Here is a 24,167-nt window from a genome sequence, read left to right on the forward strand (position 1 = left end):
CTTTAAAAGTAATTTCCTCACCATCTTAAATAAGCATGCCACATTTAAAAAAAAGAAGAACTAAGAACAGATATATCCCTTGGTTCACTCCAGACATGACTGCCCTCGACCAGCACAAAAACATCCTGTGGCGTAACACACTAGCATCGAATAATCCCCGCGATATGCAACTTTTCAGGGAAGTCAAGAACCAATACACACAGTCAGTTAGGAAAGTGAAGGCTAGCTTTTTCAAACAGAAATTTGCTTCCTTCAGCAATAATTCCAAAAAGTTTAGGGACACTGTAAAGTCCATGGAGAATAAGAGCACCTCCCAGCTGCCCACTGCACTGAGGCTAGGAAACACTGTCAACACCGATAAATCCACGATAATCGAGAATTTCAATAAGCATCTCTCTATGGCTGGCCATGCTTTCCTCCTGGCTACCCCAACCCCGGGCAACAGCTCCCCACCCCCCGCAACTACTTGCCCAAGCCTCCCAGCTACTCCTTCATGCAAATCTAGATGGCAGATGTTCTGAAAGAGCTGCAAAACCTGGAACCGTACAAATCAGCTGGGCTAGACAATCTGGACCCTTTCTTTCTAAAATTATCCACCTCCATTACTGCAACCCCTATTACTAGCCTGTTCAACCTCTCTTTCGTATCATCCGAGATTCCTAAAGGTTGAAAAGCTGCAGCGGTCATCTCCTTCTTCACAGGGGGTGACACTCTAGATCCAAACTGTTATTGACATATATCCATCTTGCCCTGGCTTTCTAAAGTCTTCGAAAGCCAAGTTAACAAACAGATCCCTGACCACTTCGAATCCCACCGTACCTTCTCCGCTGTGCAATCCGGTTTCCGAGCTGGTCACTGGTGTACCTTAGCCATGCTCAAGGTCCTAACCGCTCAAGGTCCTATCATAACTGCCATCGATAAAAGACAGTACTGTGCAGCCGTCTTCATCGACCTGGCCAAGGCTTTCAACTCTGTCAATCACCATATTCTTATCGGCAGACTCAACAGCCTTGATTTCTCACATGACTGCCTCGCCTGGTTCACCAACTACTTCTCAGATTCAGTGTGTCAAATCGGGAGGGCCTGTTGTCCGGACCTCTGACAGTCTCTATGGGGGTTCAATTCTCGGGTGACTCTTTTCTCTGTATATATCAATGATGTCGCTCTTGCTGCGGGTGATTCCTTGATCCACCTCTACGCAGACGACACCAATCTGTATACATCTGGCCCTTCTTTGGACACTGTGTTAACAAACCTCCAAACGAGCTTCAATGCCATACAACACTCCTTCCATGGCTTCCAACTGCTCTTAAACCCTAGTAAAACTAAATGCATGCTCTTCAACCGATCGCTGCCTGCACCCACCCGCCCAACTAACATCACTACTCTGGACGGTTCTGACTTAGAATATGTGGACAACTACAAATGCCTAATTGTCTGGCTAGACTATAAACTCTCCTTCCAGACATTAAGCATCTCCAATCCAAAATTAAATCTAGAATCGGCTTCCTATTTCGCAACAAAGCATCCTTCACTCATGCTGCCAAACATACCCTCGTAAAACTGACTAGCCTACCGATCCTCGACTTCGGGGATGTCATTTACAAAATCGCCTCCAACACTCTACTCAGCAAACTGAATGCAGTCTATCACAGTAATTGTAATTACTTCGCTACTATGGCCTACGTATTGCCTTACCTCCTTACTCCATTTGCACACACCGTATATAGATTTTTCTATTGTGTTATTGACTGTACTTTTGTTTATCCCACGTGTAACTCTGTGTTTATTGTCGCACTGCTTTGCTTTATCTTGGCCAGGTCACACTTGTAAATGAGACCTTGTTCTCAACTGGCCTACTTGGTGTTAAATAAAGGTGGAAGGGGAAAAAAACGAACAACAGTTTTCAGCTGTGCTAACATAATTGCAAAAGGGTTTTCTAATGATCAATTAGCCTTTTAAAATGATGAACTTGTATTAGCTAACAACGTGCCATTGGAACACAGGAGTGATGATTGCTGATAATGGGCCTCTGTACGCCGATGTAGATATTCCATTTTTTTTTTATCACCCGTTTCCAGCAACAATAGTCATTCAACATCTACACTGTATTTCTGATCAATGTGATGTTATTTTAATGTTACTGACGTTACTTTCAAAAACAAGGACATTTCTAACTGACGCCAAACTGTTGAACGGCAGTGTATATCAAAACAATTCCTATAGAGAAGTCATATAGACAGTGATACTAAAATGGTGGCTACGTACCGGAGTCCTGGGATAGGCCAGCTGCGCATCTCTCAGCATCTTGTTGGAGATTGTCAGACCCTCTTCCAGGAGAGAGTGCACCCCTTTACAAGTCCCCTCCAAAAGAGACAGGGCCACAGACCGCTGGGGAAAGAGAAACGACAAACAACTTTTAAGAGACGCTTTCTTTACCCTCCGCAAACCAGCGTGATTAGCCATGTGTCATTGGGTCCAGTTATATCATTATTCTGAATTGAGGAGGGGAGTGGAGATGATGCATCCTGCCTGGATGCTTCATGGCTTCGTTATTTCCACCAAAGCACAACAAAGCCTTCATGCCCAGTATCTTATCCATTCTCAATCAATATCAAAGACAGTATATGGTGAGAGTGTGAGTAGGAGAGAGACAGACAGTGTGGTAACATTTACCTTGCCTGTGGCCTCAGAGCCCAGCTCGGTCAAATGGAGCTGGGTGGCGGTAAGCGCGGCCAGGTGGCTGATGACCAGCAGTGCCGTGTCCAGACACTGACCACTCTTCCTGTGGGCCTCGGTCACCATGGACGAGATCTCAGAGTCACAGCCCTGGTCACAGCCCATGGGAATTGGATGTTAAATAACATAAAATAATATTTGAATAAAATAAAACACTTGCACTTGTCTTTTCCTACTACCACTGACTTTGCTGATAACTACTTTAATAATTGAAATGTGGTTGTCTTAATTAGCCAAAGTAAAATGCACTAACTGCATTAAAGATATTTTATTTGTCACTGGCCGACACACAATACCCCACCATGTCAAAATGGAATTACGTTTTTAGAACATGTTACAAATTAATTCAAAATGAAAAGCTGATGTGTCTCGAGTCAATAACTATTCAACCTGTGTTATGGCAAGCTTAAATAAGTTCAGGAGTAAAAATGTGCTTAACAAGTCACATAACATTGTAGTTACTCCACAATACTAACCTAATTGAGAGAAAAAAGAAGGAAGCCTGTACAGAATACAAATATTCCAAAACATGCATCCTGTTTGCACAATGCACTAAAGTAATACTACAAACAAATGTGGCAAATTTGGGGCAAATCCAGTAGAACGCATTACAGAGTACCACTCTCCATATTTTCAAGCATAGTGGTGGCTGCATTGTGTTATGGGTATGCTTGTAATCGTTAAGGACTGGGGAGTTTTTCAGGAAAAAAACAATTTGGAATGGAGCTAAGCACAGGCAAAATCTTAGAGGAAAACATTGTTCAATCTACTTTCCACCAGACACTGGGAGATGAATTAACCTTTCAGCAGGACAATAACTTAAAACACAAGGCCAAATTTACACTGGAGTTGCTTACCAAGAAGACAGTGGCTGTTCCGGAGTGGCCGAGATAAAGTTTTGACTTAAGTCTACTTGAAAATCTATAACAAAACCTGAAAATGGTTGTCTAGCAATGATCAACAACCAAATGTATAGTGCTTGAAGCATTTTGAAAATAATAAATGAGCAAATGTTCCACAATCCAGGTGTGGAAAGCTCTCAGAAATGTACCCAGAAAGACTCACAGCTGTTATTGCTGCCAATGGTGCTTCTACAAAATATTAACTCTGGGCTGTGAATACCTATGTAAATGAGATACGCATTTCATTTTAAAAAATGTCTAAAAACATATTTTCACTTTGTCATTATGGGGTAGTGTGTGTACAGTAGATGAGGTGAGAGAAAAATATATTTAATCAATTTTGAATTCAGGCTGCAACAACAAAATGTGTAATGAGTCAAGGGGTATGAATACATTTTGAAGGCTACGTATACCGTCACTAGTGACTAGTGTGGGCTGGGTGGTAACCTTGCAGTTAAGAGGTTGCGCCAGTAACCAAAATGTTTCTGGTTTGAATCCCCTTGCTGACTAGGCAAAATTTGTCAATATGCCCTTGAGCAAGGCACTTAAACCTAATTGCTCCAGTAAGTCGTTCTGGATAAGATTGTCTGCTAAATTCCTAAAATGTAGTGAAGGTCTTCACACACTTTGCAGTCTTCACATTTTGCTGCCTTAAAATGTAATCTCAAAAGGGAATATATTTGATTGTTTTCCCAACCATCTACACAACCTAGTCCAAACTTTCAAAGTTAAAGACAAGGTGAATATGTTTTGAAGTGGATTTAACATTGTCATACAGGCCAATAATGTGGAGTGAATGCAATGTTATTGCAGAGACTGGAACTAGAGAGTTTGTCAGGATCTAAATAAATATGAAAGGAACAAAGCTCAGATAAAAGGTAAGAGGAAACCCTGTCTCAGCCTTCTGAATACCTAACCGTGGGATAGTTATTTTTCAGAAGGACAATTACACACATTTTTATGTCAAAGACACACCAGAATGGCTCTCCAATATGTTTTGAGTGTTCCTGAAAGGTCCAGTCTCAATCCTGACTTAAACCTGCTTGAAAATCAGAGACACGGTTTGAATATTGTTGTCCATCAATGACTCCCAACCAAATTTACTGACCTTGAGCAATTTTGACAAAAACAATGGATATTATATGTTGCCCTAAGACTTGTGCAACGCTGGAGAAGGTTGTGTACATCGGTTGCATTCTTTAACACAATTTTAAGGCAGCAAAATGTAAGGACCGTGCAAGGCGTGTGTAGACATTCATTAGGCACTGTATAATATACATTCATTCATGTTGGACTTGAGGCTGAAGGTTGAGAATTCCCCTACGCTCTGATATTTCCATACGAGGAGTCAAAACAGCTCAAAGCTAAAACCCGTCAATCAGCGAGGTGAATTTTGATGAGCCAGTGAGGTGTCAACCCAACTCGATTGAAAAAGATTTTCCTTTTGCAGCATTTGTGTCTTTTCAGTTTAATTGGGATAAAAACTGATATTTCTAGAATATCTTTACTGTAATTCACTATGACATTACTTACAGTAAACTAGTCAACAATGTATGTGTACTGTACATACAGTGCCTTCAGAAAATATTCAGATCCCTTTTCCACATTCTGTTACAGCTTTATTCTACAATTGATTAAATATAGATTTTTTTCCCCCTCAATCTACACACAAAACCCCATAATGACAAAGCGAAGACAGGTTTTTAGAAATTGTAGCGGAGTGGATCCTGTTTCCATTGGTCATCCTTGAGATGTTTCTATAACTTGATTGGAATCCACCTGTGGGAAATTCTATTGATTGGACATGATTTGGAAAGGCTCGCACCTGTCTATACAAAGTCCCACAGTTGATAGTGCATGTCAGAGCAAAAACCAAGCCATGAGGTCGAAGGAATTGTCTGTAGAGCTCCGATGCAAGATTGTGTCGAGGCACAGATCTGGGGAAGGGTACCAAAAAATGTCTGCAGCATGGAAGATCCCCATGAACATATTGGCCTCCATCATTCTTAAATGGAAGAAGTTTGGATCCACAAAGACTCTTCATAGAGCTGGCCGCCCGGCCAAACTGAGAAATCAGGGGAGAAGAACCTTGGTCAGGGAGGTGACCAGGAAACCTGATGGTCACTGACAAAGTTCCAGAGTTCCTCTGTGGAGATGGGAGAACCTTCCAGAAGGACAACCATTTCTACAGAACTCCACCAATCAGACCTTTGTGGTAGAGTGGCCAGACGGAAGCCACTCCTCAATAAAAAGGCACATGACAGTCCACTTGGAGTTTGCCAAAAGGCACCTAAATCCTCTCAGACCATGAGGAACAAGATTCTCTGGTCTGATGGAACCAAGATCAAACTGTTTGGCCTGAATGCCAACCGTCACATCTGGAGGAAACCTGGCACCATCCCTACGGTGAAGCATGGGGTTGGCAGCATCATGGTATGAGGATGTTTTCAGTAGCAGGGAGACTAGTCAGGATCGAGGGAAAGATGAACAGAGCAAAGTACAAAGAGATCCTTGATGAAAACCTGCTCAGGACCTCAGACTGGACAACGACATTAAGCACACAGCCAAGACAATGCAGGAATGGCTTCGGCACAAGTCTCGGGAATGTCCTTGAGTGGCCCAGCCAGAACCCGGACTTGAAAACGATCGAACATCTCTGGAGAGACCTGAAAATAGCTGTGCAGCGATGCTCCCAATCCAACCTGAGAGAGCTTGAGAGGATCTGCAGAGAAGAATAGGAGAAACTCCCCAAATAAAGGTGCCAAGCGTTATACCAAAGAAGAGGCTGTAACAGCTGCCAAAGGTGCTTCAACAAAGTACTGAGTAAACGATCTGAATACTTATGTAAATGTATAATTTCAGTTTTATATTTTTAATACATTTGAAAAAAATTCTACAAAACCTTTTTTTACTTTGTCATTATGGGGTAAAATGATTTAACACATTTTAGAATAATGCTGTATAGTAATCAAATGTGGAAAATGTAAAGGGGTCTGAGTACTTTCCGAATGCACTGTAGGTGTGATTGAATGTTTTTGGTGCATAGTTCTATCTGTATGTTGTACATTCACATACAGCGGCTACTGTTTTGAATATACTGTGTTCAATAGTTTCAATGCTCCAATGTGTCCTTTGTGTACCTTTTGGAATGTAATACTTTAGCCAACCTATATTTATTCAGGTCAATTTCATAAAGATAACATCTCTTTTTCAAGACAGTCCTAGTCCGATACATTGTTAATTCTATTGTCTGATCTTTTTAAGTTAAAAGTGCTGACAGAAATGTCTACCTGGATGAGAAGCTGAAAGTAACCACCCATTCTCTTGACTTGGGTCTTGAGCTCCTCTGCGACGGTGTAGAGGGGTCCGGCTCTGGGTTTGACGCTGGCCACCCACTGCATGGTGATAAACACAGCTCTCTCGATGGCCGAGGTGGCCTTCACCAGCTGTGTCGGAGCCTCAGCCTCTAACACAAACACTGGGACATAGAGACAGAGACAGAATAAAGAATACATTACAATAGGTCAATTTAGTATTTTCAAAATGTCATGTGGTGCCCAACTTAGCAAAACTTTTCGCAACAAAAACAAGAGTTTCTTATTGGATGAATTCAGATGGGTCGTTCCCTGTTTCTTCCCATTTGGTTCCTAGTGAATACGCTGGATATACGTTTAAAAGTTCATTATTTTCAAGTAGAAGGCAAAAGGGTAAATTTTTCACAATATCTGTATCAAAATACTACCAAGATACTTGTCAATATTCCATGGCAGAAAAGAAAAACAGTCCTTTACTATGAACCTGCTTCATGCACAACATGGTGTGCTATAGCATGGAAAATAAACAAATGTGACTGGGTGACAACATACGGATGTTTGTTTCCAATATTAGGATTGTTTTCCTCAGGACATTTAGTCTGATTCACGTTGTTTAGTTTAACCTTGCCATGACTATTCAGATAATGTACACTACCGATCAAAAGTTATAAAACACCTACTCATTCAAGGGTTTCTTTATTTTTACTATTTTATACATTGTAGAATAATAGTGACGACAACAAAACTATGAAACACATGGAATCATATAGTAACCAAAAAGTGTTAAAAAAAAAAAAGTGTTAACCAAAGTGTTAAAACAAATCCAAATATATTTTATTTATTTATTTTTCTTGAGGCCAGATTACCTGCTCAATCCCCCGACCTCAACCAAATTGAGATGGTTATTGGATTAGTCAGACCCCAGAGTGAAGGAAATGCAGCCAACAAGTGCTCAGCATATGTGGAAACTCCTTCAAGACTGTTGGAAAAGCATTCCAGGTGAAGCTGGTTGAGAGAATGCCAAGAGTGTGCAAAGCTGTCATCAAGGGAAAGGGTGGCTTTTTGAAATCTCAAATATAAAATACTTGTTTTACACTTTTTGGGTTACTACATGATTCCATGTGTTATTTCATAGTTCTGATGTCTTCACTATTATTCTACAATGTAGAAAATAGTAAAATAAAGAAAAACCCTTGAATGAGTAGGTGTTTAAAACTTTTGACCGGTAGTGGAGGTACAAATCACGAAGGCTGATCTAAATGGATAGCTCACATTACTTCATTCTGTAACCACAATATAATTTACATTGTTTTCCCTTTGCCTGATGACTCATACTGAATTTAATTCCACTGCTCTATCGCTACATACCTTCAGTCAGACTGCCATCGTAGAAGTCGTTTTTGCTTTCAAAGTGAGGGACGTTGTACAAAACAAGTCATCAGCGATTGATCGCTTCTATCAAAGCCAATTACCATCTCCAAAACGCCACTTGACCAAGTGTTTTCAGGCTCTGGCCCAACCCATCGGTTTGTGGAACCAATCAGAACGGTTTGAATATGTTCGCATTCGAGAAGTCGTTGTGAGGAGATCATATCCAGACTCATCGTGGGCGTGGTGTTTGGCCATAGCAATGTGGTTGGGTAGCCAGGCAATCCTCTTCTATGGACACAGCAGGAATTTATATCTGATGTTTAGAATGTTCTCATCAACAGCACAGCATCATGTCACTCCTCCTCCTTTACTATCAATTAGCCATGTGCGGAATGTCAGTCACCTACCCTATGGCCAATCAGCACAGCTGAATAATGCAACTTTATCACACTTGCTAAATAACCTATAGGCATAGTATCTACGCTGCAATAGTCTATGTGCCGGGGGACTAGGGTCAGTCTGTTATATCTGGTGTCCTAGGTGACTAAGTATGTGTGCTCTCTCCATCCCCCCCTCTCGGAGGACCTGAGCCCTAGGACCATGCCTCAGGACTAACTGGCCTGATGACTCCTGGCTGTCCCCAGCACCTGGCCGTGCTGCTGCTCCAGTTTCAACTGTTCTGCCTGCGGCTATGGAACCCTCACCTGTTCACCGGACGTGCTACCTTGTCCCGGACCTGCCGTTTTCGACTCCCTCCCTCTCTCGACCTCTGAATGCTTGGCTATGAAAAGCCAACTGTCATTTACTCCTGAGGTACTGACCTGTAGCAGCCTCTACAACCACCGTGATTATTATTTGACCCTGCTGGTCATCTATGAACATTTGAACATCTTGAAGAACGATCTGGCCTTAAATGACCATGTACTCTTATAATCTCCACCCGGCACAGCCAGAAGAGGACTGGTTCCTGCCTTTCTTTTTTTTCTAGCCACCGTGCTTCTACAGCTGCATTGCCTGCCATTTGGAGTTTTAGGCTGGGTTTCTGAAAAAGCACTTTGTGATGTCTGCCGATGTAAAAAAGGGCTTTATGAATTCATTTGATTTGAATTTGCATACTGGTGCAATAATCAACGTGCTCTCTTCTCACCAATGGGAATACATATTTTGATGCATTTAAAATGACGGCTTGCTCTTGTTCCCTCACGTCTTACAGCAAAAGTTTCACCGCCGACCCTCCACCTCCAGCAGCTGAAGGTCCGTCATCGGAACCTTTCTCTCCCAGAGGGATGGTTTCAATGCCAGCTGCCCCGCATAGTGCTGCCTGCATACCAGCATCTGGCTCCAATGATCAATGACGAAGTCATTCCCCAAAACTCTTAATAAAATGTTCATACTTGCCTCTGTTGTTCATTCAGTTTAGCCTGCCCTCGACTGAACTAAGTATAGTGACTAGGGTTAGGAAATATTACGACAGTATCCTCTGTCAACGATGTTTGGCGGCCATTGTCGATGGTGAGGACATTGTGATGTGACAGACGATGGCTTAGCCTGTTTGAACTGGACTGGCACCACGTAGTAGCCTAAAGAATGGAGTTGGGCAGCAGACGACAGGGCAGCATACAAGTGGCATTCCAAGTAATCTGCCTATTCCTATTTGCTATAGCACATTTCAATAAATAGCCTGTTATATAAGCCTACAGAACGCAAGAGCAGTGTAGGCTAGAAAGACCAGAGAATTCCACCAAAGCAGCGCAAAAATGTCCCGTCATAAAATATTGTTTCTCGCCTTCTGTAATATGCATGGGCCTTAAAATAGCCTAAACCTACACATTTTTTATAACTGACACTCCCTAACTAGTGTCCAGCGGTAAAAAAACAACAACAATAAACAGCTATATTCCCTTGTCTCTACAATCAATATGAATACGACTTTGGGCTTTCATTGTTTTATGCATGCTTTCTCTCCCGATCAAACAATTAGAATAATTAACAGTTCCATCTCAAAAGTAGATTGAACAGCCCAAAAACATGAGGAAGCCAGGGGACTAATAATGAGTAAGGACAAACAATATCAATGGCCTATAAAACAATCTAATGACAAGTTTAAGATAATTTAAGAAATAAATCTGTGCGGGGAGTAAGAATCCCTCCAAGAACCTATCCTCCTACCATAAAAGCTTTAAGTCAAAATAAAGTTACGAACAGAAGTCTATTTCCAAATGTCCTATTTTTAATATTATTACCTTTAACTAGGCAAGTCAGTTAAGAACAAATTCCTATTAACAATTAGAGCCTAGGAACAGTGGGTTAACTGCCTTGTTCAGGGGCAGAATGACAGATTTTTAACTTGCCAGCTCGAGGATTCGATCTCGCAACCTTTCGGTTACTGGCCCAAAACTCTAACCATCAGGCTACCTGCCGCCCCCTGAGATATTTGGGGAGAAGGGCCTTGGTCAGGGAAGGGACCAAGAACCCAATGGTCACTACGACAAAGCTCCAGAGTTCCTCTGTGGAGATTGGGGAACCTTCCAGAAGAACAACCATCTCTGCAGAACTCCACCAATCAGGCCTTTATGGTAGAGTGGCCAGACAGAACCGCTCCTCAGTAAAATGCACATGACATGCTTGAAGTTTGCCAAAAAGCACCTGAAGGACTCAGACCATGAGAAACAAGGTTCTCTTGTCTGATGAAAACAAGATTTAACTCTTTGGCCTGAATGCCAAGCATCATGCCTGGAGGAAACCTTGCACCATCCCTACAGTGAAGCAGAGTGGTGGCAGCATCATGCTGAGGGCATGTTTTTCAGCGGCAAGGGACTGGGAGACTAGTCAGGATCGAGGGAAAGATGAACAGAGTAAAGTAAAGAAAGATCCTTGATGAAAAGCGCTCTGGAGCAGGTTACGGCCTCAGACTGAGGCAAAGGTTCACCTTCCAACAGAACAACAACCCTAAGCACACAGCCAAGACAACACAGAAGGGGCTTCAGGAAAAGTCTGAATGTCCTTGAGTGGCACAGCCAGAGTCTGGACTTGAACCCAATCGAACATCTCTGGAGAGACCTGAAAATAGCTGTGCAGCGATGAAAGGATCTGCAGGGAACAACGGGAGAAAATCCCCAAATACAGGTGTGCCAAGTTTGTAGCGTCATAACCAAGACAATAATCGCTGCCAAAATGCTACAACAAAGTACTGAGTAAAGGGTCTGAATACTTATGAAAATGTTCATAGCTGATACAACATAGCGGATAAGAGTCAATCTATAATTTCGATTAAGATATTAAAGAGGACAGACAAAGTCAATTTATCTACTTGTTCAGCATTTTTTAATTCAAAACATGGGCCATTCTTACAGTATTCTCCCTGTACACCAAGTCAGAACCGTAGGATAAATAAAAGGGGGTATAAACGCAGACAATGAAAGCGCTTACAATATTCGATATTGACATTTCTATAAAATAGGCTAAATGTGCACCACCAAGTCCAAACAGCAGGCTACATTTTTAGGAGAAAAGGGAGCAAATTATTAGGGTGAGGCACATGCCTCATTGCCTAGCCAATGGCGCGAGTCCTCGTAGATCACATGTTGGCTTTCTCTCATGGGATACTAACAGCTTAATACACAACATACACTTAGTATTGCTTAGCATATTACATCATTACACAACATACATTTTTGTGCTGTGCTCACTTGAACAGGAAGGTGGCACGAAAGTCCTTCTTGTGCACAGATTTTGTAATCAAAATGTATCATCAAATTCTGGCATTCTCTGGATTTATGGTGCTTTCAAGACAACTGGGAACTTGGGAAAAAAAAACAAGGTTGAATCATGACGTCAGTGATCTTCAGGTCAGAGCAAAAAAAAAAAAAAAAAAAAAAAAAAAGAGTTCCCGATTTGGAATTCTGAGTTGGATGACCGTTCAAAACTTATTTTCCCAGTCGTAGCTCGTTCCCCCGAGTTCCCAGTTTACTTGAACTCACTGAAGTCTGAGATTTCCCAGTTGTTTCGAACGCGGCAGAAGTCATGCTTTATTGACAGCTTGGCCAATGTTGAATGTTTATCCTTTTAAGCTTGGAAAAGGACACCCTTAAACCCAGACTTGGACCACACCCCCTCTCCACTGAATAGCAGGCTGGTGATTGCTTTGCAAAGCTTGCAGTTAGCCACTGATTCCTTCCAAACCACTCATTGTTGAATTTGCGATTTCCAACTTGTGTAATGTTTATGTCCAATGGACAATGAGCACCAATACATTTTATCTATACTTTCTCTTCATATGACAAGGACTGAAAAGGATTTTCCAGTAGATGTCAACTTGATTCATGATGATGACTGCTAACATGTTAGCTAAGATTTTGAAAGTATGATGTTGACATGATCAGTCCAATCAAAGCTTCGGTACATATAACGTGATTTGACGTCATCTATGGCCAATGCCCTTGAGCCTTCTTGGATGGGCCCTTCTAATGTAACTATATGGCAGCACCCAAGGGGCTTGAATTTCCCCTTAAACTTTGCAGTGACGTAGTGTCCCCTTGAGTGACAGAACACTGAGCCAATCACAGCGCAACTAAAGAACACCAACCACCAATTTTCAGCTGGCTGCCCCACCACCACAGAAAGCACTGAGCTAGGCTGAAACACCTGCATTTTGGAGCTGCCTTACTCAATTAATATTTGTTTTACATTGTTAGCAAACTGATATGCCAAAATAAAATGCGACATGCAAAACAGGCACATAAAAAAAGCTAAAAAAGGTGTGCCGTCTTCCTGTTAGAAGGTAACAGATGATTTTATTACAGTGGTTAAGATGGATTTTCATTGTGTTCCATAGTGTTTATCGCCCCCTAGTGGAGCTTTCTAATACTTAGAAAGACTGTACGGAAACAGGAAGTAGAGTAGTCGTTCAGCACGCAAAGCTGCTAAAAAAACGCTACGGTGCAGGTCTTTCAGTGCAGTTATTTCTCGTCACGCTTCAGCCTCGGAAAATATTTGTTTGTAAGTTCGATGAAAGCATATTGCTAGTGATGATACTCTTGTTATTGATAGAATTACTTACTTCCCAATGTTAAGTTGATTGCATTTACTCACACAAATTGCCTCGTCTTTCATGTGTGCCGTCAGCTGTATTACTTTGCTCGTGCGTCATGTAAACGAATTGTAAAACATACTGTAATGAAACAGGCAGGGAGCAGGCCTCGAACTCTCGACCTTCTAGCCCGAGGTCCGGCGCGCAATCGACTGTGCCGCAAAAGCATGCTCGTGCGGCAGAGTCCATTTCCGCGCTTATAAACCCAGGGTCGTTACAATACTGAACTTTTGTTACTGTTTCTAGTGTAATATGCTTTGTTATTGTACAGAGGTGGTTGCACATTAGAGTAATTGAAGGAGTTAGCCAATTACCATATGACTAGCAACCAGCTATCTGGTTTGGCATCATGCCAGATACATGGTACCTTGGCACGTGTTTTGTATTTATGCAACTTCAATTTAAAATGTATAATGTAGAGTTACAGTATGTCGATGTGAATTGAATACTGAAGTATATTATTTTCTGTATTTTGCAGTTTCACAACAAACGTTTACAATATAGTCATTCAAGAAAAGTCACGCCTTGAGAGTTTTATTGAAGACTTAGTTGTTAGCTATCTGTCTAGTTTTGGTATGGGAACGCAACTCCAGGACAGAAGTGGGGCTCAAAACAGGTGGGGCATTTGGACTGCCTGCGCAATTCTGTAAAAAACAAAGTTGTACACTGTATATATACACATTTTTACTTCATTTGTTACCATTTCAGAAAACGTTTTGCTCTAGATTGCAGGAAATGGCAGTTACAAGTGTTGAAAAAAGCAAAAATATGCGTCCATGATTCTACGTCATGATTCTACGTCATGATTCGTATAGTAGTAGCATGCAATTTCACGCAATAGAGATCTGTATTTTGAATTTTGTTTAATCACGCAACAGCCCAACAGTTTTAGCGGAGTAAAAAAAAAAAGTCAATCAAGGTTTTATGAGGACAAAGGTTGACATCACCCAGCACTATTGGTGACAACACTTACAACAGAGCTTCCTTCACCCACATATTAGATGTGGAAAACATTGTCTATCCGCAGCAGAATTGTTTCAAGAATGAGTTTCTCAAGAAAACACCCACAGCACACTGCTGCCTATTGTCTGAAGTGTCAGGAGGATAACATATACAGTGCCTTCAGAAAGTATTTTCACCCCTGGACTTTTTCCACATTGTTGTGTTACAGCCTGAATTTAAAATTGATTCAATTGAGATTTTGCATCACTAGCCTACATACATAATTCCACTTTGAATTAGGGTAATGTTTTTAGAACGTTTTACAAATGAATTAAACATGAAAAGCTTGAGTCAATATATATTCAACCCCTGTTATGGCAAGCCTAAAGTTCAGGAGTAATATTGCGCTTAACAAGTCACATGAACTCACTGTGTGCAATAAGTGTTTAACATGATTTTTGAAATCAATACCATCTGTGTACGTCCCTTAGTCGAGCAGCGAATTTCAAACAGATTCAACCACAAGACCAGTGATGTTTACCAATGCCTCGCCAAGAAGGGCTACCATTGGTAGATGGCAAGAATATATCCTTTTGAGCATAGTGAAGTCATTACACTTTGGATGGTGTATCAATACACCCAGTCACTACAAAGATACAGGCGTCCTTCCAAACTCAGTTGTCAGACCTACCGAAGAGCTTTTTTATTTATTCCTTGTGTTATTTTTTATTTATTTTTAAATGTTGTGAAGGGCCCATAAGTAAGCATTTCACTGTTAGTCTACACCTGTTGTTTAATAAGCATGTGAAATATACAATTTGATTTGTAGAAAATTGTTAGTTTAATGCCTGTGATAGGAGAAAACTGAGGGTGGATCAACAACATTGTAGTTAGTCCACAATATTAACCTAAAAAAAACAGTGAAAAGACAGAAGCCTGTACAGAATAAAAATATTCCAAAATGTGTATCCTGTTTATAATAAGGCACTAAAGTACAGCTGCAAAAAAATGTGTCAAAGAAATTAACTTAATGTCCTGAGCTTCCCAAGATGACGCCGGAAGACATGGCAGACGTGTTACGGGCACCTAACTATTTGTGGCATGTCAAAAAAAAGAGCTTCTGGATATCAGGACAGCGATCACTCACCTCGGTTTAGACAAAGATTTTTTCTTCAACAAGCAGGACGCACAGGATGTACTTCAGACACCCAACAAGGCCGAAATCCCTGTCATTGGCAAGAGAAAGAGACGCAGGTATAGAGGACACAGGGCGGGGTGCCACGTAAGGATCCCCAACGGCGAGTAGGAAATCTGCCATTACCATCAATATTACTTGCCAACGTACAATCATTGAACAATTAGACGAGGTATGATCACAAATATCCTACCAACGGGACATCAAAAACTGTAATATCTCATGTTTCACCGAATTGTCGCTGAATGACAACATGGAAAACATTCAGCTGGCGGGGTATACGCTGCACCGGCTAGATCCAACAGCACACAGGGGAAGGGGTGCACGAAATCTAAGGAAGTCTCTAGATTTTGCTCACCTGGAGGAGAGTATCTCATGATAGATAAGCTGCAGACCACACTATTTTCCAAGAGAGTTTATTTTAAAAAATTGTGGCTGTTTATTTACCACCACAGAGGGAAGCTGGCAGTAAGACCGCACAGAGTCAGCTGTATAAGGAAAAAAGCAAACAGGAAACCACTCACTCAGAGGCGGCGCTCCTAGTGGCCGGGGACTTTAATGCAGGGAAACTTTTTGTCACCAATTTCTATTAGCATGTTAAATGCGCAACCCAAAAAATTATGGTTCACCTTTACTCCACACAGAGACACGTACAAACCCCTCCCGCGCCCTCCATTGGGCAAATCTGACCATAATTCTATGCTCCTGATTCCTGCTTACAAACAAAAGTTCATGCAGAAAGCACAAGTGAATCAGTCTATAAAAAAAGTGGTCAAATGAAGCAGATGCTAATCTACAGGACTGTTTTGCTAGCACAGACTGGAATATGTTCTGGGATTCTTCCGATGGCATTGAGGAGTACACCACATCAGTCACTGGCCTTATCAATAAGTGCATTGAGGCTGTACGTACATACCCCAACTAGAAGCCATGGATTACAGGCAACAACCGCACTGAGCTAAAGGGTAGAGCTGCCGCTTTCAAGGAGCAGGACTCTAACCCGGAAGCTTATAAGAAATCCCCCTATGCCCTCTGACTAACCATCAAACAGGCAAAGCGCCAATACAGGACTAAGGTTGAATCGTACTACACCGGCTCCGAAGCTCGTCGGTTGTGGCAGGGCTTGCAAACTATTAAAGACTACAAAGGGATGCACGCTTCTATGCTCGCTTCGAGGCAAGCAACACTGACGCATGCATGAGAACATCAGCTGTTCAGGACGACTGTGTGATCACGATCTCCGTAGCCAACGTGAGTAAGACCTTTAAATGGGGCAACATTCACAAGGCCGCTGGCCCAGACGGATTACCAAGACGTGTGCTCCAGACATGTGCTGATCAACTGGCAGGTGTCTTCACTGACATTTTCAACATGATTGATTGAGTCTGTAATACCAACATGTTTCAAGCAGACCACCATAGTCTCTGTGCCCAAGAGCACAACCTCCCTAAATGACTGCACTCACGTCCGTAGCCATGAAGTGCTTTGAAAGGCTGGTAATGGCTCACATTAACACCATTATCCCAGAAACCCTAGACCATCTCCAATTTGCATACTGCACCAACAGATCCACAGATGATGCAATCTCTATTGCACTCCACACTGCCCTTTCCCACCTGGACAAAAGGAACACCTGCGTGAGAATACTATTAATTGACTATAGCTCAGCATTCAATACCATAGTACCCTCAAAGCTCATCATTTAAGCTAAGGAACCTGGGACTAAAACACCTCAAAATGCAACTGGATCCTGGCATTCCTGACGGGCCGCCCCCAGGTGGTGAGAGTAAGTAGCAACACATCTGCCACGCTGATCCTCAACACTGGAGCCTCATGGGTGCGTGCTCAGTCCCCTCCTGTACTCCCTGTTCACCCACGACTGCATGGCCAGGCACGACTCCAACACCATCATTAAGTTTGCAGACGACAACAGTGGTAGTAGACCTGATCACAGACAACAACGAGACAGCCTATAGGGAGGAGTTTAGAGAGCTGGCCGGGTGGTGGAGAATAACAGCCTATCCCTCAACGTAATCAAGACAAAGGAGATGATTGTGGTCTACAGGAAAAGGAGGACCGAGCACACCCCCATTTTCATCGACGGGGCTGTAGTGGAGCAGGTTGAGAGCTTCAAGTTCCTTGGTGTCCACATCACCAACAAACTAGAACGGTCCAAACACATCAAGACAGTAGTGAAGAGGGCACCACAAAACCTATTCCCCCTCAGGAGACTGAAAAGATTTGGCATTGGTGCTCAGATCCTCAGAAGGTTCTACAGCTGCAACATCGAGAGCATCTTGACTGGTTGCGTCACTGTCTGGTACGGCAACTGCTCGGCCTCCGACCGTGTCAGAAGAAGGCCCTAAAAATTGTCAAAGACCTCAGCCACCCCAGTCATAGACTGTCCTCTCTGCTACCGCATGGCAGGCGGTACCGGAGCGCCAAGTCTAGGACCAAAAGGCTTCTCAACAGATTTTACCCCCAAGCAATAAGACTCCTGAACATCAAATGGCTACCAGGACGGTAGCCTTATTTTACCAGGAGAGTTGTCTGAGAAGGGGGGATGGAGGGGGGAGGAATGAATGAGATAATTGTAAGCTGGGGATGATTAGGTGGCTATGATGGCCAGGACACCGGGGTTAACATCCCTACTCTTACGATAAGTGCCATGGGATTTTTAGTTACACAGAGTCAGGACACCCGTTTAATGTCCCACCCAAAAGACGTCACCCTACACAGGGCAATGTCCACAATCAGGCATTGGGATATTTTTTTTTAAACCAGAGGAAAGGGTGCCTCCTACTGGCCCTCCAACACCACTTCCAGCAGCATCTGGTCTCCCATCCAGGGACTGACCAGGACCAACCCTGCTTAGCTTCAGAAGCAAGCCAGCAGTTGGATGCAGGGTGGTATGCTGCTTGAATAATTGTTTATTTAAGACTGTGCAAATATTGTACAATCCAGGAGTGCAAAGCTCTTAGAGACTTACCCAGAAAGACTCACAGCTGTAATTGCTGCCAAAGATGATTCTAACATGTATTGACTCAGGGGTGTGAATACTTATCTAATGAAGATAGTTTTATTTTTCACAAATGTTATAATTTCTCTTCCACTTTGACTGAGTATTTTGTGTAGATCGTTGACAAAAAAATGTATTCATTTTTATCCCACTTTGTAACAACAAAATGTTTTAAAAAGTCAGAGGTGTGAGTACTTTCTGAAGGCACTGTGGGCTTAAACCTGTTATTTCAGGAGTGCCAAGCACTGACAAAGACTTTACTATAGGTGTATAAGACCAGGGTCACATTCATGATTAATGGGAGAGAAACTTACAGTACTCTCAACTAGAGGGCGACCAATTATGATTTTTCAACGCCGATACCGATTATTGGAGGACCAAAAAAGCCGATACCGATCAATCGGCCGATTTTTTTTAACCTTATTTTTTGTAATAATGACAATTACAACAATACTGAATGAACACTTATTTTAACTTAATATAATACATCAATAAAATCAATTTAGCCTCAAGTAAATAATGAAACATGTTCAATTTGGTTTAAATAATGCAAAAACAAAGTGTTGGAGAAGTAAAAGTGCAATATGTGCTATGTAAGAAAGCTAACGTTTCAGTTCCTTGCTCAGAACATGAGAACATGTGAAAGCTGGTGGTTCCTTTTGACACAAGTCTTCAATATTCCCAGGTAAGAAGTTTGAGGTTGTAGTTATTATAGGAATTATAGGACTATTTCCCTCTATACCATTTGTATTTCATTAACCTTTGACTATTAGATGTTCTTATAGGCACTTTAATATTGCCAGTGTAACAGTATAGCTTCCGTCCCTCTCCTCGCTCCTCCCTGGACTCGAACCAGCAACACAACAGCCACCATCGAAGCAGCGCTACCCATGCAGAGCAAGGGGAACAACTACTAGAAGGCTCAGAGCGAGTGACGTTTGAAACGCTATTAGATCGCGCTAACTAGCTAGCCATTTCACTTCGATTACACCAGCCTCATCTCGGGAGTTGATAGGCTTGAAGTTAAACAGCGCAATGCTTGACGCACAACGAAGAGCTGCTGGCAAAACGCACAAAAGTGCTGTTTGAATGAACGTTTATGCGCCTGCTTCTGCCTACCACCGCTCAGTCAGATACTTAGATACTTGAATGCTCAGTCAGATTATATGTAATGCAGGACACGCTAGATAATATCTAGTAATATCATCAACCATGTGTAGTTAACTAGTGATTATGATTGATTGTTTTTTATAAGATACGTTTAATGCTAGCTAGCAATTTACCTTGGCTTACTGCATTTGTGTAACAGGCAGTTAGGTCTCCTTGTGGAGTGCAACGAGAAAGGCAGGTCGTTGTTGCGTTGGACTAGTTAACTGTAATGTTGCAAGATTGGATCCCCCGGGCTGACAAGGTGAAAATCTGTTCTGTTCTGCCCCTGAACGAGGCAGTTAACCCACCGTTCCTAGGCCGTCATTGAAAATGAGAATATGTTCTAAACTGACTTGCCTAGTTAAATATATATATTTTTTTTTTTAAATCGGCGCACAAAAAGACAAGATTTCCGATTGTTATGAAAACTTGAAATCCGCCCTAATTAATCGGCCATTACGATTAATCGGTCGACCTCTACTCTCAACATTGACAGTGAGATATACTTTAACCAACAACACTGGGGACGGTTGCACCAGTTGGGCATAAAAAAGTTGGTCTTGCATGCTTGGTCGGGCGTTGAGCTTCCGACTTTGGGATCAGAATTTACATCTATTGCACCAACCAACCAAAAATATGACTAGTCATAGCTAATTCCGGCGTAAGCAATGCACGTACATGAGATTTGATGCTTCATAATGATGGTTGCTAGACAGCGCCCATTACTAGGCTGTTACCATCCTTCCCATATAAACTTTGCGAGCCATGTTCCATCACTTTGCAAAGCCCAATGCTACGCATGTACGTTTTCTTAACCACAACTGGATTAATCAATCAATAATTACTGTAGAAATGAATGACGAAAATATTGCAATAAAGTACACAAATGCAATTAAAGCAATTTATCATATTGTTGCTTAATGAAACTCTTAGTCATCCAAACATTTGAAATACTTTCAAATCTAACTTTGTCACGAGCCGAATACTACAAGTGTACACAACCTTACCGTGAAATGCTTACTGACAAGCCCATAACCAACAGTGCTGTTCAAGAAAAAGTTAAGAAAATATTTACCAAATAAACTAAAGTAAAAAAGAATAAAAAGTAACAATAAAATATCAAGGCTATATCCAGGGAGTGCCAGTAGAGTCAATGTATGGTGGTACAGGCTAGTCGAGCTAGGGGTGAAGTAACTATGCATAGATAATAAACAGCGAGTAGCAGCAGTGTACAAAACAAATGGGGGAGGTCAATGTAAATAGTCCGGTGGCCATTTGATTAATTGTTCAGCAGTCTTATGGCTTGGGGGTAGAAGCTGTAGACTTGGCGCTCCAGTACCGCTTGCCGTGCGGTAGCAGAGAAAACAGTCTATGACTTGGGTGACTGGAGTCGCTGACCATTTTTGGGGCTTTCCTCTGTCACTGCCTAGTATATAGGTCCTGGATGGCAGGAAGCTTGGCCCCAGTGATGTACTGGGCCATACGCACTACCCTCTGTAACGCCTTATGGTCAGATGCCGAGCAGTTGCCATACCAGGCAGTGATGCAACCAGTCAGGATGCTCTCGATGGTGCAGCTGTAGAACTTGAGGATCTGGAGACCCATGATTAATTTTCATTCTCCTGAGGGGGGGGGGGGTTGTCTTGCCCTCTTAATGACTGTCTTGATGTGTTTGGACCATAATAGTCTGTTGGTGATGTGGACTTCAAGAAACCCTCAACCCGCTCCACTACAGCCATATCGATGTTAATGGGGGCCTGTTCGTCCCGCCTTTTTCTGTAGTCCACGATCAGCTCCTTGGGGGAGAGGTTATTGTCCTAGGCACCATACTGCCAGATCTCTGACCTCCTCCCTATAGGCTGTCTCATCGTTGTCGGTGATCAGTACACACCTCTGAGGGGGCCCAGTGTTGAGGATCAGCATGGCAGACGTCTTGTTGCCTACCCTTACCACCATCGGGCAGCCCGTCAGGAAGTCCAGGATCCAATTGCAGAGGGAGGTGTTTAGACCCAGGGTCCTTAGCTTAGTGATGAGCTTCGTGGGCACTATGGTTTTGAACGCTGAGCTGTAGTCAATGAGCAGCATTGTCACATAGGTGTTCCCTTTGTCCAGGTGGGAAAGGGCAGTGTGGAGTGCGATTAAGATTGCATCATCTGTGGATCTGTTGGGGCGATATACAGTGTGGGATATATGGTGTGGGTCTAAGGCAGGGTGTGAAAATGTCAGTGAAGACACTTGCCAGTTGGTCCACGTATGCTTTGAGTACATGTCATGGTAATCCATCTGGCCCAGCGGCTTTGTAAATGTTGACCTGTTTAAAGGTCTTGCTCACATCAGCTACCGAGAGCATTACCACACAGTCATCTAGAACAGCTGGTGCTCTCATCATGCATGCTTCAGTGATGCTTGCCTCGAAGCGACCGTTTAGCTTGCCTGGTAGGCACGAATCACTAGGCAGCTCGTGTCTGGGTTTCCCTTTGTGGTCCATAAGAGTTTTCAAGCCCTAACACATCCGTGGAGTGTCAGAGCCAGTGTAGTAGGATTCAATCTTAATCCTGTATTGACGCTTTGCTTGTTTGATGGTTCGTCTGAGGGCATAGCGGGATTTCTTATAAGTGTCCGGATTAGTGTCCCGCTCCTTGAAAGCGGCAGCCTTTAGCTCGATGCGGATGTTACCTGTACTCCATGGCTTCTGGTACGGTCTCTGAGGGGACGATGTCGTCGATGCACTTATTGATGAAGCCGGTGACTGAAGTGGTATACTCCTCAATGCCATTGGATGAATTCCCGGAACATATTCCAGTCTGTGCTAGCAAACCAGTCCTGTAGCGTAGCATCCACGTCATCTGACCACTTCCGTATTGAGCGAGTCACTGGTACTTCCTGGTTTAGTTTTTGCTTGTAAGCAGGAATCAGGAGGATAGAATTATGGTCAGACTTGCCAAATGGAGGGTGGGGTAGAGCTTTGTATGCATCTCTGTGTGTGGAGTAAAGGTGGTCTAGAGTTTTTTTCCCTCTGGTTCCTCTGATTTGTTTGCCTGCATTAAAGTCCCCGGCCACTAGGAGCACCGCTTCTGGATGAGCATTTTCTTGTCTGCTTATGGCCTTATACAGTTTGTTGAGTGCGGTCTTAGTGCCAGCATCGGTTTGTGATGGTAAATAGATGGCTACGAATAATATAGATGAGAACGATTGGTAGATAGTGTGGTCTACAGCTTATCATAAGGTACTCGAGACTTCTTTAGTATTAGACATTGCGCACCAGCCGTTATTGACAAGTAGACACACCCCCACCCCTCGTCTTAACAGACGTAGCTTCTCTGTCCTGCCGGTGCATGGAAAATCGCGCCAGCTCCATTTTCCCCGCCGTCGTTTAGTCACTACTCAGTGAAACATAAGATATTACAGTTAATGTCCCGTCGGTAGGATAATCTTGATCGTAGGTCATAAATTGTATTTTCCAATGATTGCACTTTGGCCAATAGAACGGGTGGCAGTGGGGGTTTACTCGCTCGCCTACGAAATCTCAAAAGGCAGCCTGACCTTCGCCTCCTTTCTATCGGCCTTTTCTTCACACAAATTACAGGGATTTGGGCCTGTTCCTGAGAAAGCAGTATATCCTTCGCATCGGACTCGTTAAAGGAAAAAGCTTCTTCCAGTTTGAGGTGAGTAATCACTGTCCAGAAGTTAGTTATTTTCAGTCATAAGAGACGGTAGCAGCAATATTATGTACAAAATAAGTTGAAAAACTAACAAAATAGCACAGTCGGTTAGGAGCATGTAAAACATCAACCATCCTCTCCGGCGCCATTCTACTAAAGCAATAGCCGTGTGTGGTCAACTATAATTTCAGCATCGCTATGATTGGGACAGCATTATAGCACTGCTTTGAAACAAGCCTGTGGACTCGTCTAGTGTGTTCGTCTAACAGTGTTATCAGGACATTTTGCAAGAATGTTATAGCCTAAGATAGTGTATAATAAGGTGTGATTATTTTTATCTTCACTCACATAGTAGCCCAGGCTATATCCCAGACTAAAAGCCCTGGTCTTTTAATCAATGTAATTTTGATTCACCAAATCTCTGGCTGGTTATTTGATCTCTGGCTGGGCAAATAAGTGGAGGCAGCTCCACTATTAGTTTGCTAATATCTGATCAGACACATTCGGCATGCTATAATGTAGCATAAATCAAGTGTATTATTTTGCTAATGACTCGTGCTTAGGAAACTCAAAAAGCCCAGGAGTTTGTGAAATATGAACACGAGACTCGCATCCTTTCGAAAATATAGATGATTGCTATTATTTTCTGTGCATATCATGATGAAGATTCCAATTTAACACCACACGCCTGCTCCCTACAAGGTGTAGAATCAACGCCTAGGCATACATATCTCGTATTAGTGTTTACGCCCAGGTGGTGCAACAGATATCATTTTTAGGTCCAG

The 24,167-nt window shown here is 42.6% G+C and overlaps 1 protein-coding gene across 1 annotated transcript in view; it reads right to left on the reverse strand.

Annotated features, from left to right (window-relative positions):
• Positions 1-24,167, reverse strand: part of kif14 (kinesin family member 14) — a 50,721-nt gene that overhangs the window by 9,165 nt on the left and 17,389 nt on the right. Inside the window, exons 24-26 of the mRNA XM_042321911.1 lie at positions 6,932-7,119; positions 2,677-2,829; positions 2,269-2,391 (exon numbers count right to left, since the gene is read on the reverse strand). Coding sequence (XP_042177845.1) covers positions 2,269-2,391; positions 2,677-2,829; positions 6,932-7,119 — 464 coding nt within the window. The remainder of the gene's footprint in view (positions 1-2,268; positions 2,392-2,676; positions 2,830-6,931; positions 7,120-24,167) is intronic.

The sequence above is a fragment of the Oncorhynchus tshawytscha genome, linkage group LG05 (genome assembly GCF_018296145.1).
Source record: "Oncorhynchus tshawytscha isolate Ot180627B linkage group LG05, Otsh_v2.0, whole genome shotgun sequence".
NCBI lineage: Eukaryota > Metazoa > Chordata > Actinopteri > Salmoniformes > Salmonidae > Oncorhynchus > Oncorhynchus tshawytscha.